This window comes from Columba livia, chromosome 16, assembly GCF_036013475.1.
Source record: "Columba livia isolate bColLiv1 breed racing homer chromosome 16, bColLiv1.pat.W.v2, whole genome shotgun sequence".
Lineage (NCBI taxonomy): Eukaryota > Metazoa > Chordata > Aves > Columbiformes > Columbidae > Columba > Columba livia.
This window is the reverse complement of record NC_088617.1, coordinates 5,960,106-5,978,502: the sequence shown is the minus strand read 5'-3', so window position 1 is coordinate 5,978,502 and position 18,397 is coordinate 5,960,106. Positions and strand designations below refer to the sequence as shown.

Here is an 18,397-nt window from a genome sequence, read left to right as displayed (position 1 = left end):
GACACCAGCGGCTTCCGCCCGAGCCCCAACAACCGGGGAGCGGCGAGAGGCCGCGGCGGGCCCGACATCATCCTTCCGCTGCTTGCGTTAGAGCCTCAGCCGCGGGCTCCCCGCCCCCGGTTTACCGGAGCCCGCCCCGTCGCGGCCGCCGCTCCCCCAGCCGCGTCCCGGCCCCGCCGCCGCCGCTTCCGCGCGGGCCACGCGCGGGGCCGCAGGTGGCGGTCGGGCCCGGCAGGCCTCGCGGCGCGCGCAGCGCCCGATGGGAGCGGTAGTCGCGGGCGGGGGCGGGGCCCTGTCGGGCGCGGCCGCGGGGACTACAACTCCCGGCAGCCCTTGCGGTTTGTTTTGCTTCAAACGGGGCCCAGGCCCGCCGCGCGCCTCGCGCGGCCGGCTCCGCCCCTTCGATCGCGGCGCGCGGGTCCTGCCGTGTCCTGCCGCGGCCACCGTCGCCGAGCCCCGCCCCTTCCCCCCCTGCTCCCGGCCCTTTGACCCCGTTGTTATGTCGGGCCCGAGCCGCCGCCGCCGCCTCCCGTAGCGCCCGGAGCCGCCCCCGCCTCGCGCCCTGCCCGCCCCGCCCCGCGCGCCCGCCGCCCGCCCGCGCGCGCCTGCCCGCCCCGCCCCCGCCGCCGCCCGCCGCCCGCCCGCCCGCGCGCGCCTAACGGTCTGCGCCCGCCGCGCCGCTGCCCGCGCGGGAGGAGGATGAAGGAGATGAAGCAGCGGAGGAAGAAGGAGCGCACGTGGGCCGAGGCCGCCCGCCTGGTGAGGGGGGAACCGCCGCCCAGGGCCTGGGCCGGGCCCGGGAAGGGGGCGCGGGGGCTCGGCCGGGCCCCGAGGGGCCTCCCCCCGCCCGGGGGCTCCGCTCGTTGCCGGCTGCGGCCCGTCCTCGAGTAATGGGGCCGGCGGTGCCGTCCGGGGTGTGTGTGGGGGCGGGCGCTGCGCCCCGGCCGCGCGAACCCATGGCCGGGTCTGGCCGGGGCGGGGGCGGTGTCGCCGGTGCCCCGGGTCCCCCGGCCGGGGGCTCCTCCCCGGTTGTTTTCCTTCCCGGGGCGGGTGGGAGGGAGAAGGGCCTGGGGCGCTGCGGGGCCGGTGCGAGGGGGCTCCAGGACGGGACCTCCGGGGGTCCCCGCGGCCCTTCCCGCCGGGCTGCGCTCTCGGGGGTCCCGCAGCCGGAGCGGTTCGGTGTTGTTGCCCGGGCCGGGGCCGCGCTCGCTGAGCGGGCGGCTCGTTCCGTTCTTTCCAGATGACTTGAGGCTGGGCGGGAGGACCCGGCGGCTCCGGGCGCGGCCTGGCCCGGGCAGCGCTGCCGCTGAACTTTCCCTGTAATGCCCCAAACCGCGGGTTTCGTGCCCCCGCAGCGCCCACAGCACCGGCCGGGCAAGCGGCGCGTTCAGCGGCCGGTCCCGAGCCCGGGGTCCGCACTGCTGCGGTTTGGGCGCTGTTTGGGCACTTTTGGGCTTAGGAGACGTCAGTGTGGGTTCATCTGAGTCTTTTTGTCTTTGGGAGTCTGTTTGTTGAAGGCTCCAGCTCCCAAACCCGCTCTGGCAGGGTGTGCCTGGGGCTGTTGGACACCACTGGTGTTGGACCGTGCAAGGGGAGAAGCTCAGTTTCTCTCCGCAAAGTGTTTGAGTCATATCTGCCTTAAACCCCATTTATAAACAGAAGAGGAAAAATAACTTCAGCATCTTTCAGGCAGCGAGTGCGAACTGGTCAGTAGTTTTATTTAAGGGGCCGTTTTGGGGGTGTTTGGGCTCGTTGCTTGCCACGGCTGGCTGAAGGGGGTTTGCTCCCCTTGTCCCCTGCCCAGGAGCTGCTCTCTGCCAGTGGCACAGGGACACAGATCTGTGCAGGTGCGGGAGTGCCTGCATACGGAGCCACGGGCACGAGCGGATCTCTGCCATTCCCTCCCTGGGGTGCTCAGCTGGTGAGGACGTGCGTGTACACCCTGTGTAGCGTAGGGACATCCATAGAAAGGGATTTACAGGCTTTGAAGGGGTTCTGTTGCTTCGTTTTTTCTTGTGCATGTGTTTATTTTGGTTTTGCCTGGCCAGGCTGTGCCTTGCAGCACACAAACATGCAGAGGAACACTCTGGGTCTGGCGCTGAGGGTGTTCGGGATGAGTCCTGCTGCTCCTTCTGAGTGAGATTTGTTTGGCGGTTGGAGTGTTTTCTTACTGCTTGCCAGGAGGAAACCTAATCAGACAAGCATCCATCTTCCAGCAACTTGCATAATCTTTTGTGTGTAAATTATAATATTTTAGATCCATGTGACTTTGCTTGCAAAGCTGGAGGAGGCTGTAAGGCACTGGAGAGCTTCACCGCAGGAATTGGGCTCCGGCGCTTCGCTGTGCGATCCTCTCCGGGTCCTGCTCTGTGGGCCAAGCATGTCTAGCAGCGACAGGGACACTTCCCCAGTGGGTGACCTCAGGGCCGGAGGCTGTGCTGGGCACAAAGTCACCTCATTCAAATGTCCTGAGCTCTAACAGGTGAAAAAAATCAGATTTATAGCCTGCCCAAAGCAGCACGTGAGACTGTGACTCTAGAGCTGTCTCTTAATGCACCTCCTCACCCTCACGTGGTGGGAAGGGATCTCCTCACGGTTCCTCTTGCCCGTCTTTGGGCCAGAGCCTCGGGCACGGTGGGTCCGTGAGATGTCTGAGCCTCAGCAGCGTCTTAGAGCCATTGATGAACCAGGAATAGAAGGATCTCGTACCAGATTATCCACTTAGAGCGACCTACAGTTGCGTAGCTGCACTCCCAGCTCGCAGGACTGATTGTAAAGCCACTAAAAATAGATCTTTATTTAACGCTAGTCTTACACATGCTCCCTGTCAAAATGCTTTTAATTTTCCTTTCTGACACGCACTATTGTGTTTTGTATTCCTCTACATGTTTCTCAGAATCACAGGCTAAAGTGCTTTTCAGTGTTGCTGCTCCTACAGAGCTCACGCTATACACATTCCATAAAATAAACCTTTAAATATTCCAGTGAACACCCAGAGCTGTAGGACTATTCAACAAGTGGCATCAGAGCTATATGTCTAGTATATTAATTGGGGGAGCGGTGTGAACTTCCCTGATTAAGGACATAGGAACCCTTGACTATCAGTATTATAAATAGTGGAGGGGAAACGGATCTTTATGGGGTGCTGAGCAGCCAGAGGTGCTTGAGTTGTGGCTCCAGGCTGTGGGGGTGTGGGCGCTGTCAGGCTGGGTGACCAGAGCTGCAGACTGGGCTGTGCTGGGACCAGAGCTGCAGTGCTGGTGAAGCTTCAGATCTGCTTTCCTATCGAATGCTCTGCACACTTCATGTGGCTGTTGATTGGAGATTGTTCCCAGAGCACAGATTCTTTTATCTCTATGTAAATGCCTGCTGGTGTGCAGTTTTAGGCTGGGTACGTTGCTTCCTGTGTCTACCACTCAAGAGAGGTTTTACAAGCTGTGAAGAATTTCCTTATTTTTGGGACAGGGGTGTTCTGTTTGTGGCTCTGGTGCTGGGCTGGGGGCCGCGTGTCCCCATGTCAGCTCTCTGCTCCCTCGGGGTGATGGGCATGAGGAACTCACGGAAATGTCGTAACCTCTGGAGGTTTTCTGATTAGGGAAGGAAAAAGTGTGATGGAGTGGTATTGACTCAGAGTTAAAATTGTTTGCTCTCTGAATACGGCTTATTACTCTCTTTGATATTTTCTTTAAACTCTTTGTGTTTTCATTGTGTTTTATCTCAGGTTACGTAGTTCTCAGATTTCTGTTCGCTACCAGGTTAGTGCCACTGATGCTTGTGATCTTCAGGCACCTGAAAATTACGTGTTGGGTGGATATGATTTAAGACATTCCTTTTATTCCTTATATTCCTTTTATTCCTTTTATAGTTGAAGTGCAGCACTACAGTGACCTGGGCTGGGGTTTTCTTTACCTGTGGAGGTTGGGAGGTGGTTTGGAGATGCCAGTGGAGCCGCGGTGACAAACAAACCCGCCATCGTGCATCACTGCGGCCATTGTGCTGGGGAAATTCACACCAGAAAGTTCCTGGCTGGGTACCCGCTGCTGCTTTTCGTGGCTGTGCCCTGTGCCCGTCACCCTGGGGCCAGGTTGGGTTGGTGGGTTTGCGTTCGGGGCAGCATCACCTGCCACAGCGCCGGGCGGCCACAGGGAAATCTGCTCCCGAAGAAACGTCGGGGTTTGCAGCTGCAGCAGCTCATTTGTGGGCGCTCTTTCCCGGTTACGTGGGTCATCTCCTCACCCACAGAAGTGCCCAGTCGTCTCTTTGAATCCTTCATTTTGGAGCAGTAAGTTCCCCAGGCTTTAAAGAAAAATGTAGGAGCTTCTTTAGTTCTTCACATACAAGTGGAAATTCTGTCTTAATCTAGTATATGAAAGGGTGAGCTGTTATTTATTGTATTGCTTTTTTAACATCTGATTTTACTCATTTTCTTCCGAAGGTGAGCAGTCCAAATCCTTTTAGTGTCCCTACCCATATTTCTTTTCCACATCCTTTACTGTTATTGTTGCTTTCTAAATTCTGTCCTTCTCTGACAATAATTCTGTCTCTCACCCCTGGTTCCCTTCTTGAGATGGAGCGAAGGTGAAATGAATGCAGTAATCTGAGGAAGGTACGCTATTGAATTATGTAGTTGTACAGGAATATTTTGATTTCCAGGAGCAATCCTGGGTGCTGTGTAGCAGGTAGAGAGGTGCATGGTGGGGAGCAGGTTCTGCTCCGTTGCAGGTCTCTGACTGTGCTCTCTTTGCACAGTCGCGTGTGGCAGCAGCTTGTCCAGCGCATAGTGACGTCTGGGGAGAAGCTTCCACTGGTTTCACGCAACGGGGTCAAGGCCAAATTCTGCTGCTTTTTCTCTCCTTCATGCTGGTATTTCAGTTAATTAGGGATCAGATTAAGGTCGGCCTTTTGTGGTGCTCACCATGATGGAGTCTTGAGGGAGCCTGAAATTATTGGTGTGTGTCTTTTGCAGATGAATGAGGTTTTAAGAGGCGTATTATTGCATCTGAACCACCATTTATGGAGGTAGTTCTGTGAATGTGGAAGCAAATTCTGGAATGACACATGGTCTTTCTGTCTTTTCAGGTTCTGGAAAATTACTCTGATGCTCCTATGACCCCAAAACAGATTCTGCAGGTCATAGAGGCTGAAGGACTGAAGGAAATGAGGTTAGTATTGATGATCTTGTCTCAAACGTAGTGGGGAGGGCTGCACATGGAGGGTTGTGTTGCTTTGTGCATTGCTGCCTCATCTCCAGCCCACTTTTCTTCTTCCTTTTTTCTCTTCCCAGCACAGTCATGTCAGATGACAGTATAGACATCCATATACAAGTTGTATTGTTTGGGTTTTTTTTCCTTGACAATAACTGGAAGCTGTTCCTGGATTTTTTTACAATGTCCAGAGTCCCCTTCATGCACCTATTGTAAAATAAATGCCTGTTGCAGATCAGAGCCCCGCTTTGCATTGTACTCACCATTTGTGTGGTTCTCTCGTAAGTAGCTCCCAGTACGTTCTGGTATTATGACTCAGTTTGAGAACAGTCTTAAGTTTTGTCTCCTCTGATGCTTCATTTCTAGAGCAGGCATTATGTTGTAGGACACTCAAGAAAAATTCTTCTTTACTTTGTGTGGCTCTGCTGGCTTCTGCTCAGAGTTTTGAGCAGCATGATAGCGGAGCTCATGCTGTTGTGGCTTTTGACATTGTACAGAGGAGATGCCCATCTCAATGTGGGCCTCGTGTTGAAAAGAATGTGATATGGAGCTTGAGAAACTGCAGGAGTGGGAGACTTTTCCTTGGTTAAGTTGCTGTGGAGTTCCATCTGTTTCTGTGACAGTAGTAGAAGAGAAATGCAGTGTCTTACAGATCAAAGAAAGTAGGTAACTGTGATAGTCCAAGTGCCTCAGTTAGTGGTAATAAAAGGAAAATGTGGCTCCCAAAGCCAGCAAAGACTGGTGCCTTTTGGCTGCTGCACGTTGAGAGACTTGGGGGAATCAGGACATGGACTGTTCCCAGTCTGCTGCCCTCACCCTGGCTCTCTGGGCTCTCAATCAGGACCTTCACGTATTTCTGTTTTAATCAATATTCTGCGCTTTCTGACATCAGTCCTTGCCCTGAAGGAGCCGGTTGAGGATGTACGTGCCCGGGCTGTGCTCTGCTGGAGGGACCTGCGCGGCTCTTCTCACACACACAGGTTATCTCAGTGCGCTATCAGGTTTGACAAGTGACCTCTCACAGTGTGTAGCTCAAGACCAGACTTTGGAACACATGTCGAATTAAATCTCACAAAACTAAATCATTCTCTAAAGGCCGGTGTTTTCCCTTGAAATATCTGCTTTTCCTTCCCTGGTCATTAGTTCTCTGCTTTAAGAAAAACTGTTTTCTTCAGAGCATAATTGTTCACAGAATAAAGGTGGTGATCCCGCCAAGCTCAATATGCCATGGACTTTTTAAACTGTTTAGGTTTGTTCATAATTTCGTAGAAAACTGTTTATTTTGCTACCTAAGGCAGTGTCCCCTGTGGCTGGTTAGTGTGCTCAGAGTGTTCTGTTCAACGCAGACAGGAAAATGCTGTTAATAGGACAGAGGCTGTAAATTGTTTTGTGGTATCTGAAAATGACACGGGGATTTTGTCTGTTACTGAGGCGTGTGAAGAAACAACCAAAAAACAAACGCGTTCAGGGTGGAAACAGAACTTGTTCTAAGTTTTCGATTTGACAGTGATTTTATTGGAAATATTTTGTCTCAACCCAGCTTTCAGTTTCGCTTTTAATAATAATGAAATCGATACTGCGTTAATGTCTCTTCCAGGTAACTTTCCGCATGTACATGTGTGATGTAACGGAAAACACGAGATTACGTGGCACAGAAATTCCATCAGTGTGAGTGTAGGATGGTTGATTTAACCAGGGAGTGATGCAGGACTTGACAAATTAGTGCATCAGACCTTTCATATCTGTTTCTGCTGGTGCACTTTTGTCTGCGACATGTCAGAGGAGACGTTCCAGAAACACATATGTGCACAGTGCTGGTTTTGTTTACAAAATAAATCTGGGCTTTTTTATACAATCAATCCAACTCTGAAAGTATCAAACAGAGAAAGGGAGGAAACAGGTAAAAAAATTAGAAATGTCTAAAAATGGCTGTGAGTAACTTCAAAACCGGCACAACATTTCCTGCTTTCTGCCACTGCTTTGCCGGGATGTGCCAAGGCTGACGTGCAGGTCACAAAGGAAAGCGGTGACACCGTTCTGATTGACATGCCCGTCCTGGGAGGTTCACAAGCGTCATCACCGTTCTTCAATGGATCTTTAGGCTGTTTTGTCGGTAAGTGCGTTGCTGACCTGCCTTCTCTCCCCGCAGCGGCACGTCTCCGCTGGCCTGCCTCAACGCCATGCTGCACTCCAACTCCCGCGGCGGGGACGGGCTCTTCTACAAGCTGCCCGGGCGCATCAGCCTCTTCACGCTGAAGGTACCGGCGGGTTCAACCGGCACTGGGCACCGGGAGCTGCACCTGGGCTTGTGGGAAAGAGTGTCTGCAGTTCATTGTTTCAGTAGAGATGGGGCCTTTCTGCTCTATTTAGTCATATATGATAAATTCCTTTTTAAAACCCTTATTTGTTGAATTCCACAAGCAAGATAAATCCTTTTATTGCAGTACTTGGTGTCCAACTCGGGTGGCTGCTTATCCAACCCGTTCCATTCGCTCCTTTTCTGCAGCCGCAGCCACCCAGAAAATTGAATTGGTCCTAGAGCTTGTAGCTACAAGTAAAATCTTGATAGGAAGATGTATAGTCATTCTTCTGATGGTTTGTTTTGTGTTCCGATGCGTTCTGTGTATATTTAGCATCAGCATTTTCCTCAGATCTTGAGGTGTCTCTGGAACATTTTTTATTTTTAGTTTATTGTCCCAGTAATCTTGCAATGTTGAAAATGGGTCTGGTCTTAGGCTTTTTGCTTCTGCATTGTTTTGTACTGTTGGATTCCCTGATAAGTATGAGCTTGATAGACAACAGGTATCTCAGCTATTTCATTTGAATCTGTTTTCCTGCTATCAGAAGATTTTGTTAAATTGCCATATTTTGCCTGAAAACAGATGGAATTGAAATGGCTTTGATTATTCAAGTAGTAAACACATCTCCTAAGCTTACTGTCTCAGTGGTTGGCTACTCCAATGCTGCCTCTTCTTTTGCAGTAGGAATGAGATGTTTGTCTTTATTAGAAGCTGTTTGGGTGCAGAAAAGTGGGACAAATTATTAACTTGATGTATTTTGGATATGTTTGAGTTACGCATCTAGGAGGTGCACTAATAGTTTAGATTACTTCTATTCCAGTACGAGCCCAAATATGTTTAAAAACATCATTTCTGCATCAAGGATTAAAATAGGGAAGACGGAAAAAATTAAGCTTAGGAAGTCTGTCCCCTGAAGTGCCCGTTCCCGCGGGTTCGTGGCGCGGGGAGGGAGGGAGGGCTGTGCCACCCGCTCTGTTTGCCCTGCAGAAGGACGCGCTGCAGTGGTCTCGGAACCTGTCGGTGCCCGAAGGGGAGGAGCTGGAGGACACGGCAGACGCAGAAAGTTGTGAGTCCAATGAAGCGAGCACCGTGAGCGGCGATAACGACGGTGAGTGTCTGACGCCGTTCGTCCCAAACCACGGGAGCTGCTGCGGTGTCTGACCGAGCGCCCGTCTCTTGCAGTGTCTCTGGATGAAACGTCCTCCAATGCCTCGTGCTCCACCGAACCACAGAGCAAGGGACCCAGTGCTGGCAGGGAGAGCTGCAGAGCTGCCGCCCAGGTAGGAAAATGGGGCTGACGGGAGGACAAAGCCTCTCAGGGGGAATTTTCATTACTGATAGAGGGGTGAGCGTGACAGCAACCAGCTTAGCTGCCTCAGATGGGGCTGACTCCTTGTGATCAGAGGCAGGAAGGGAATTTTGAATTCTCTGCTATTCCCGTGGAATTCTTATGTGTAATGACACCTGAAGAGTTACCTAGGACCTGGGTAGTTCTTTAACTGGGAAACATGCTGCTTAAAAGATTGTTTTACCCCTCCATAACATCTCTGTTTCTTTGTTTTGTTTTTGGTTCCTTTCTGGACCGCAGACAAGCAAACAAAAGAAGAAGCCTGGTGTGATGCTGCCGCGTGTTGTCCTCACGCCACTGAAGGTCAACGGGGCGCACGTGGAGTCTGCCTCGGGTGAGCGTCGCGGCTGCCGTGGTGGGTTCGGAACGACTGCACAGGTGGCTTTTCACCAGCGGTCTCTAGTTATCTATAGCTTTGCCTGGGGACTTTTTCAGCACTTGGTGAGAATCGTGTGCCTGTGGAGAGTTGTGTGTATGTTTATGTCCATCAAAATAGCTGGTAACTGGGCAATACCCTGTAACAGTGGACCTGGTATTAGAATCACAGAATCACCAGGGTTGGAAAAGACCTCAGAGATCATCGAGTCCAACCCTTGGTCCAACTCCAGTCTGTTTACTAGATCATGGCACTAAGTGCCATGTCCACTCTCAGTTTAAAAACCTCCAGGGACGGCGAGTCCAGCACCTCCCTGGGCAGCCATTCCAATGCCTGACCACTCTCTCTGTAAAGAATTTCTTTCTAATATCCAGCCTAAATTTCCCCTGGTAGAGTTTAAGCCCATGCCCCCTTGTCCTATTCCTGTATGTTAAACCACTCTCCAAGTTGGGTTTCTGCTGTTCTTTGCACATATTTATGAAGTTATTTTGCTTTTAGGTTTCCCAGGGAGGCACGCGGATGGGGAGAGCAGCAGCACGTCCAGCAGCAGCAGCAGCTCCTTGGCGCTGTGCAAAGCCACCCTGCGCAGCAGGACGGAAATCAACAGGGATCCTCCGCAGCTGCTCAGGGGCATCCGGAAGCCCACGGCTGGTAGGTGCTTCTGATTAAAGTTGGAAAAGTAATTGGCCAGAAAAGCAGGCAACAGGGAAGCCCGTGTGTGTCTGAGAAAAGAACTCCAGGGTTCCCTTCCTTGGGAAGGAGGTGATGACCTCGAGGCTCCGAAGCCGAACCTTCCCTCCTGAACAGTTGTTTAAAAGTTTGTCTACTCTGAAGAGCAGCATTGAGAATTGTACCTGAATGTGACAGATGTGTGACCTCATATCAAAATTCCAGATGCGTGTCTGTAAACTGATGTGTTCGAGAGTCTCTCTCCATACTTGACATGGATCTTGCTGCTTTTGCTGTAGTAGTTTGGCATCAAGTGCTTGCCTCTAATGCTGACATACCTTTATACAACGTTTATTTTATTTGCCTGCCCTTAAACTATAGGGCAAATGAAACGAAACAGGGGTGAGGATATCGACTTCGAAACCCCTGGTTCCATTCTTGTCAACACAAACCTGCGGGCGCTGATCAACTCCAGAACGTTCAACGCGCTTCCGTCACACTTCCAGCAGCAGCTGCTGTACCTCCTCCCCGAGGTGGACAGACAGGTACGGGGTCAGCGCGGGGCTTCCATTCGCCGCGTTGGCTCTCGGGACGGCTGCAGTGAGTGTTTCTGTTTGTCCCGATAGGTTGGGGCCGATGGGCTGATGCGGCTCAGTGGCAGCGCTCTGAACAACGAGTTCTTCACCCACGCGGCGCAGAGCTGGAGGGAGCGGCTGGCTGACGGTGAGTGGGCTCCCTGCGCTGGGCAGCTGGAGAAGGGGTGCTCATCTCATGGGGTTGTTTTGGTTTTCTTTTACAGTTAATGAGCGGGAATTCAGTCCAGCTTTGCAGTGTATCTGGCTATGCTGCTCACAACTTTTCTTCTTTAAAACCAAAGATGTGTTTTTCTTTGGTGTCATGGGGCCTTCAGAATGAAGTGGTGGAGGTGTAAAGTAGTGCCAGACTTACCTTTCCTTAAATGGTGGCCAGTGTCTGGTGAAATGTTGTGGGGTCTTTTTTTCAGTCTTGCTTGGGGCTGTGTGGCCACCGATTGTCCTTAAGGAGTTGGATGGCATGTGGATCCATAGCAGGGTGGAGAGTGGGATGACAACAGGAAATCTGTCCTTTGTGTGCATAGTTACTGTGCTGTTTAAACACAAAAGGCTGCGTTTGCAGAGTCGGTTTTGTTTGGAACTGAATTTCGGTCTCTTGCTCCCGTGTAGGTGAATTCACCCATGAGATGCAAGTTCGAATTCGGCAGGAGATGGAAAAGGAAAAGAGAGTGGAACAATGGAAAGAGAAGTTCTTTGAGGACTACTATGGACAAAAGTGAGCAATTTTACCTCATCTGTCCTGTTCTATCAATGTTTATGCAGGTGGCAGAGTGTGTTTGCTGATACCTGAGAAGATGCAGCAGAAACTCCTGGAAAAATACAGGTCGTGGGTGGATCGCTCAGACTGTTGCTCCAGGGAAATCCTGAGTGGAACTGCCCAGCTCACAGCAGAATTCTGTATCCATTTTGTTTCCAAGACAAGTTGATGTTACTCATTTTCCATCACAAATCTTTAAATTTTCCTATTTTTCTCAATCCCTGTGATAGTAACGCGAGATAGCAAATGTACAGGTTCTCATTGCAGATGGATTTAATGAGGTTTTAATGAGTCTCCTCTTTGTAACCTGTACTTCACTATGTTAAGTGGGGACAGTACCGCTGTCAGTGAAAGATGAAATGTGTAAATTAGTATGGGCTTGAACTTCTAGCTAGTTTTTATGTTTGCCTTATAGGTTGGGCTTGACCCAAGAAGAATCCCAGGAGCAGAATTCGGTGCAAGAGGACGCTGAGAACAGGACAGGCCCGGCTGGGAAAGGAGAAGCGCGGGTGCCGCGCGCTCCGGCCACGCGGCAGAGGGACGGGCGCTTCAAGAAACGCTCCCGCGCTGACCTGCGCTGCAGAGCCCGCAGGAGCCTCTACAAACCGCGTGAGCCCAAGCAAACGGAGGCTTCCAAAGAGACGGCTGTTGTGGGACCAGACTCCTCGCTCCACAAAGAGACGCTGCCTGAGGTAGAGCTGAAGAAGGATGATCTGATGAGCCCTTCGGCTGCCGGACTGAAGCCAGAGAGCTCAGAATCGCACCTCTCTCCAGAGACTTCTGCATTACACAGTAAATCAGAAGATGTGTCGTTGGCAGCCGCAAACAGGATTCCCGGGTTGCCCCAGGAGAACTCGGTGCGGGAGCCCAAGGAGCAGAAGAGGAGATGCTTTGAGGAGGCTGCCTCTGCGTCCTTTCCCGAAAAGAAGCCCCGGCTTGAAGATCGTCAGTCCTTTCGTAACACAATTGAAAGTGTTCACCCAGAAAAGCCACAGCCTACTAAAGAGGAGCCAAAAGTCCCACCCATCCGGGTAGGAAGGAGAATTGGAGCTGCTTGCTGTCTCAGGGCTGTCGTGCTCAGTAGCATCCAAACATTATTACGGTGTCAAGTGGTGTCGTGTTCAGAGCAGAAGTGGGAGGGTTCCATTGGCAGAGCTGGTGCCACCGTTCACTGTCTTAGGCAGAGAACGGAAAATCATTCCAAGGTCTTTGCACAAGAGCACAGAGTAGCCTTGACCTTACCCTCTGAGTTTGCGTCATTTCTGTGGATACAGAAATCACCTTTCCTGAAACTAGCTGGCTTGTTGCAAAAGAGACGTTTGAGTCATATGCTTTATACGGTGTACTGTCTCAGTTCCTATCCTTTTGGGCAGTCTTAGTTATTCCTTCTGATTTTTCCCGTTTGGCTGGAGGTGTCCATGCTGGCAGCTTCAGGGTAGTCAAGGAGACCATTTTGGTTTCTGAAGATCTCAATGCGAATCGCTTACTTTATATTTCTCAGTGGGCTCTGGTAAAATGATACTAATATTAACTAAGCTTTACGTATTGCATGACAGAGCACATAAGCAGAGGTTACGGGGAGCATGCTGGTGCTCTGCCATAATCAGTTTCTAAGTTGGAATTTCAATTTTTCGTTGAATTCTTGTGATGAGCGGGTGCTGATAAAATGCATTTCACTGTCTGAAAATGCTCAGGTGTCAGAACTAACTGCTTTTCCCTTTCTTGCAGATTCAACTTTCACGTATTAAACCACCCTGGGTGGTTAAAGGTCAGCCCGCTTACCAGATTTGCCCCCGGATCATCCCCAGCGCGGAGCCCTCCAGCCGCGGCCGCGCCGGGCCCCGCACCCTCGCCGACATCAAGGCCCGCGCGCTGCAGGCCCGAGCCCAGCGCGGAGCCGCCGCCATCGGAGGAGGGGGCGGCCCCGGCGGGGGGAGAAGCGCCGACGAGGGAGGTGGAGGAGACCCCGGCAGCCGCGCAGAGCGCCGCAGATCCCGCAGGACTCGCGGAAAGTGCTCGGCAGATCTACAACGAGCACAATTACTGTCGTCTCTCCATCTGAACGAGGAGGAGGCTGATGCTGAGGTGGCTGTGCCAGAGGCTGCCACGAATTCCTTCCTGTCTTCAAGACAAGGCCCCTTGTCCTCAAAGCCAGAGGGAAGGGGTGACCTGGGACGCGCCGCAGGCACCGACTCGGGGGAGGCTCAGCATGGTGATGGGTCACCCCAAAGGCAGCTCCGTGGTGCTTTGGCTGGATCATCCTTGGACAGTGCAACCTGCCAGAGGCAGGAGAGCCCCGAGCAGCTCCTTGCTGACCCAAGGACCGAAACCCCGGCTTGTGTCGTGTCACAGGAGAGGCAAAGCATGAAGCTGAAGTGCGTGTTTCCCCCAGTGAACGGCCTGTCGAGTTCCCAGGGAGCTGGGATCGCTCCTGCGGGAGATGTGCTTCTGTCGGGACTCACAGATGTTGGTGCTCCTGCCGTGCAGTTGGATTATCCTTCTGACGTAAAGGAAAATTCCTCTAGTTGTCCTGCTCTTCTGCCAGAAACGTCATTGGGTGGTAAAGAATGCTGTGAGCCAGGAACGGTGGCTAGATTGAGATTCAATGGCTCTGAAACATTTGTGGAAAAACGTGTTGCTGATGGTGGGAACTCCAAAGCAGCGGCTGCGGGAGCAGAGGATGCGGCTGCTGCGCTGGGCGGCTCCGCACACCCGCGGGCAGAGAGAGACCGTGATGAAGAACAGAACACAGAGTCTGTGGTGAAACCCTCTCCACAGGATGACTTCATTGCTCAGAACAGCATACATACCTCTGAAAAAGTTGTGCAGCTGAGGGAGAGGTGCCCCAGGACAGAGCCCGAAAACGCACAGCAGCCTCTGAAAGAGACTCAGGAGTGCAAGACGAGCGGAGATGATGACGTACAGAGTACGCATGGCGAAACAACAGATACTGCATCAGATTTTGAAGGTGATGTAGCTGATGAGAACGCAGAGATGGATCTGTGTTTCAGGAGTGTCCCCTGCAGGGAGGTGGTGGGGACAGACCCCTCTCCCAGCAGCACTGGGGGAGGCGACAGGGTCAGGTCGCAGCCGGTGGTGGTGGCAGCGGAGGGTCTGGCCCATGGTGTGGACGTCCCCACGGTGCTGAGCTCCGCAGCTCCTGCCCCGTCGCCCCAGGAACGCTCCACCCGGCCCGTGTCCACCGCAGAAGCCACCAGCCCGCTGGTGACACAGCTGCTCAAGGGAACCCTCCCGCTGAGAGAAGTCCTCCCTGTCTCCCACACCAACATCAGGCTGGAGGTGACACAGCCCCTGCGGGACATGTGGTCAGAAAGCTGCTCCCTGCAAATGGAGGGAGGCAGCAGTGGCTATTTTGGCAAAGAATCTTCTCTGGATGTAGGAATAAAGTCGAGTGCCCTGAGCAGGCGCGATGACTTCCACGCAGTGAGATCCTCTGCAGATCCCCAGGACAAGAAGCTTGGAGCAGGAGCAGAGGGTGTAGAGGATCCGTCCCTTCCAGAAAAACATTCCAAAGTTGGCTTGACTTTAAGCTGCCCTGACCAAGTGGCCAATGTGGCAAGTGCCTCTCAGGAGCCTGAAGATACGGGCCCTCAGGAAAGAACATTTTCTTCCTGTAGCTTGGACGAGCAAAAGGAGCTGCCCAAGGTCCATCGGGTGCCACAGCACAACCCGTTGTCAAGCGTCATCACAAATACAAGTCCAGAGAAGCTGAAAGCCTCTGCAGAGCCTCGTTTTTTATCTCCAGCTGTAACTTCTCTTGGTCCAAAGCAGACAGGAGGTACATCGGTCAATAAAGCCAATGTTGGAGCTCAAGGCAAGAAGCTCTTCGGTTCTGGTTTCCCCTGCGGTGCCGCCGTGAGGCCACAGCAGCCCAGGGCTCCGGATCACGGTTCAGCCATGGGAGCCCCATCCCCCAGCAAACAGGTTCCTCTGGCCAAGAGCTGCGTGCCGGGGGAAGGAGCCCCTGCTGGCAGGGGAGGGGGCGCTCCCAGGCAGCACCTCGGCACCCCGGGAGGGGTCGGAGACGAGAACGTGTTGGCGTGTGGCAGCCCCGCGAAGAACAGGAACGATGCGCGAACCCCCGCGGAGCCGAGCGAGCATCCGCAGAGTGTCCCGCTGGGTGTGGACTTGCCGTTTTTGAAGTTGTCAAGGGAAGTGGGAAAAGGACACAATCACCCTTTGGAGCCTTCGTCCATCCCCTCTCAGCTCAATATCAAGCAAGCATTTTATGGGAAGCTTTCTAAGCTGCAGCTGAATTCCACCAGCTTTAATTATTCATCCGGCACTCCAGCTTTTCCCAGAAGCCTTGCTGGGAGCGTGGTGCAGCTGGCCCACAAAGCGAACTTTGCTGCGAACCACAGCACGGCCCTTTCCGTGCAGATGTTTGCCGACAGCGGCAGCGTTGACGAGATCTCGTTCAAGTGCTCGTGCAGCCTTAAAGCCATGATCATGTGTAAGGGCTGCGGGGCCTTTTGTCACGACGACTGTATAGGACCCTCTAAGCTTTGTGTATTGTGCCTTGTGGTGAGATAATAAATTATGGCCATGGGACAGGTTGTATATTCAGTGTGTGTATCTTGACAACAACTGATCCTAAAGCCCGTACACAAAATACTATTCTGTTTATAGTAGAAATGCCGTTACACTTTGGTTTGGTGAGGAAAGCTGACTCGCCTTCCCACTACAATCAACAGCAAACCCTCCGAGCTGGAGCGACCCTCTGCCTGTGCTGCCCTGGAAACACCGACTGCTCCGCTGCACGAGCCGAGACCCGAACGAGAGCCCGTGTGCTGTGGTGACCCGTGGACCCTCTGCCGGGGAATCTTTCCATCCACAGGAATGGGAACAGTGTTTTCTATTTCAGGGCTGTGCTGGTGAGGCCCTACAGTCTTCCACTCTCCCCTTTGCCATCTCCATCCTCAGCCACTGTGCAGGAGGTGCAAGCGGGGGCTGCTCTGCAGGGACAGTTCTGCTCGGGGTTGGATGCTGCGGGACGCACAGCGGCTGTCCAGCCCTATAGAATGACCATATATTGGGTGGAGCCAATGTGCAGGATGCCAGACGAGTTAAAAGTGGCAAGTGGCTTTTGCTGGGCTGCAGGACGGCGTGTGGTCCAGGAACTCTGCCTGGCTGGGCTCTGGGACCGTGAGTCCCTCTTTGGGCTGACTCACCACAGACTGGTGTGAAACTGGTGTGAGCGGAGGTTCCTGGTGCTGTTTGTGTCCGGCGCTCTGTGTCACAGCCCTGCAGTGAGAACCTGGACGTGACACCGTCTGCCCACGTGCGCCTCTGTGACTGTTGCCCTACAGTTAAAACAGTGTTTTCTCATTTTTTTATATTTTCATTCTTGGATGTATAAAGTGAATTATTTGGCTCCTGTAAGTATCCTCTATGCATCTGTTTGATCATGTATTTATATGTTGTACACAGTACTGGCCAACTCTGTAAATGGTTGTAATGTACATAGAACATAAAGGGTTCTTTTTTTTTTCCCTTGGATTTCCAGGCTCTCCAGCAGTATTGCATTAAAGTGGTGTTAGTTATTAACCTGCAGCTGCAGTCGGAGCCGCTCTGTTCTGTCCTGCCTGACGGAGGCTCCATGTGCGATGGTGTCTCTGTTCCCACCGCCCTGCGGGGACAGACCGGTGTGGGGACAGACCGTGAGGGCTTCACAGAGTCGGGTTTAGGTTCCTGTTCGCAGGGTCAGGTTTAGGTCCCTGCTCCCTCCCCGAAGCCGCTGCTGCTGCCACCACTGTCCCTCACGGCCAGAGCTGCAGTGCCCGGTGCTGAACGTCCTCGTGCATCCGCAGGTTGAGGCCAAATGCTGACTCCACTCTGGAGCAATCGCTCACCAAGAAGGAATTGCCTCAGCGACGGGACAAATCAGCTGTTTTATTTAAGGCAGTAGCAAGAATTGTAGGGGGTTTATTATCTGTATATTTTCTTCTCTCTTTTCTAGCTCTATCCTACCTCCCTTGACCATGCACTTTTTTTTAACCATACCCATCCCTATTTGTGATTCAAGCCTGAGGGATGCAGTAAGTTTAGTCTCTGAAATGGTTTGTCCTTAATGCATCTGCCAGCCTCATATTGTGGGGATGAGACTGACGTGTGCCTGGGCCGGGGCAGCCGCGGTGGGGCTGTGGGATCCTGTGAAGCAAAGCGGGAGCGGAGCCGGGGCTGGAGCTGCATCCTCGGGGCTGTGGGCAGAGCCCGGGGGCCGCTCGGGTGCGTCCCTTGTGCTATTGGAAAATAAACACGCTGTAAAACCCCCATTTGTGGCTTCAATCCTCTTTTTCTGAAGTCATGGTCTGCTCTCTAAGGCAGCATTGCTCTTCCTTTCCTCTTTATTAACTGGGAGCATTCCAGAGCTCTGCTCCGGTTATTAAATGGAGCAGGGGCTGTGTTGCTCCCTTGGCTTCTTTAAATGGGTTTTTAAACCCTCGCGGGTACCTGAGGTCAGTGCACACGCTGCGGAGCCGCCGGGTACCCTGAGGGCTGTAGGACCCCGTGGTGACAGGGACAGACTGGCTCGGTGTCACCAGGCAGGTCCTGCTGCTGCTGGGACGCGGCTTTACGTGACTGCCTGACCCAGTTGTTGGGAAAATGGATCTAAAACTGCTTTGCAAGGAGCAGAACAATGTGATACCGATTATATTGTTGTGAACTGACTTTATTGCTGCATCCTTTCTCTCTCTTATAGGTGATAAGAAAACAACAGCATGATTTATGTTACTCGTTGGGTTCTGGTCTCGTTGCGCGGATCTTTGCGGGCAGATGGGATCTCCCGGCCCGGACAGCGGGGCTGGGGCTGCTCGGATCTCTCCAGTGATGCGATATTTCTCTGTTGTGCTGCAGAGCGGCGGGGACGGGGCCGATCTCCCGTCCTCCCAGCTCCTCGTGTCACCGGTGGGGCTGGGGCTGCAGCCCGGCTGTTCGATGCCCCCACTCCGCAGACGTGAAGGGGCTGAGCTGAGCATCGCGGTGTGGGGCAGAGGAACCTCTGTCCCGAGCGTGGGAGGTTTACGGCTTAAGCTCTGCCTAGTGGTGAAAGATACCCACATAACCTAAATATGCTAAAAATAAGTAATGCAGGAAATTAGTTGCTACTTAGGTAAGTAGTAAAATG

The 18,397-nt window shown here is 52.9% G+C and overlaps 1 protein-coding gene across 1 annotated transcript; it reads left to right on the top strand.

Annotated features, from left to right (window-relative positions):
* The first annotated feature begins 598 nt into the window (after positions 1–598).
* On the top strand, positions 599–17,543 carry ASXL1 (ASXL transcriptional regulator 1). The gene is made up of 12 exons (XM_065032095.1): positions 599–759; positions 5,080–5,162; positions 7,354–7,462; positions 8,492–8,612; positions 8,687–8,784; positions 9,093–9,186; positions 9,727–9,879; positions 10,279–10,442; positions 10,524–10,620; positions 11,100–11,205; positions 11,663–12,278; positions 12,976–17,543. Exons 1-12 carry the CDS (start codon positions 700–702, stop codon positions 15,799–15,801), a joined length of 4,527 nt encoding a protein of 1,508 aa, XP_064888167.1. The 5' UTR covers positions 599–699; the 3' UTR covers positions 15,802–17,543.
* The last annotated feature ends 854 nt before the right edge of the window (positions 17,544–18,397 follow it).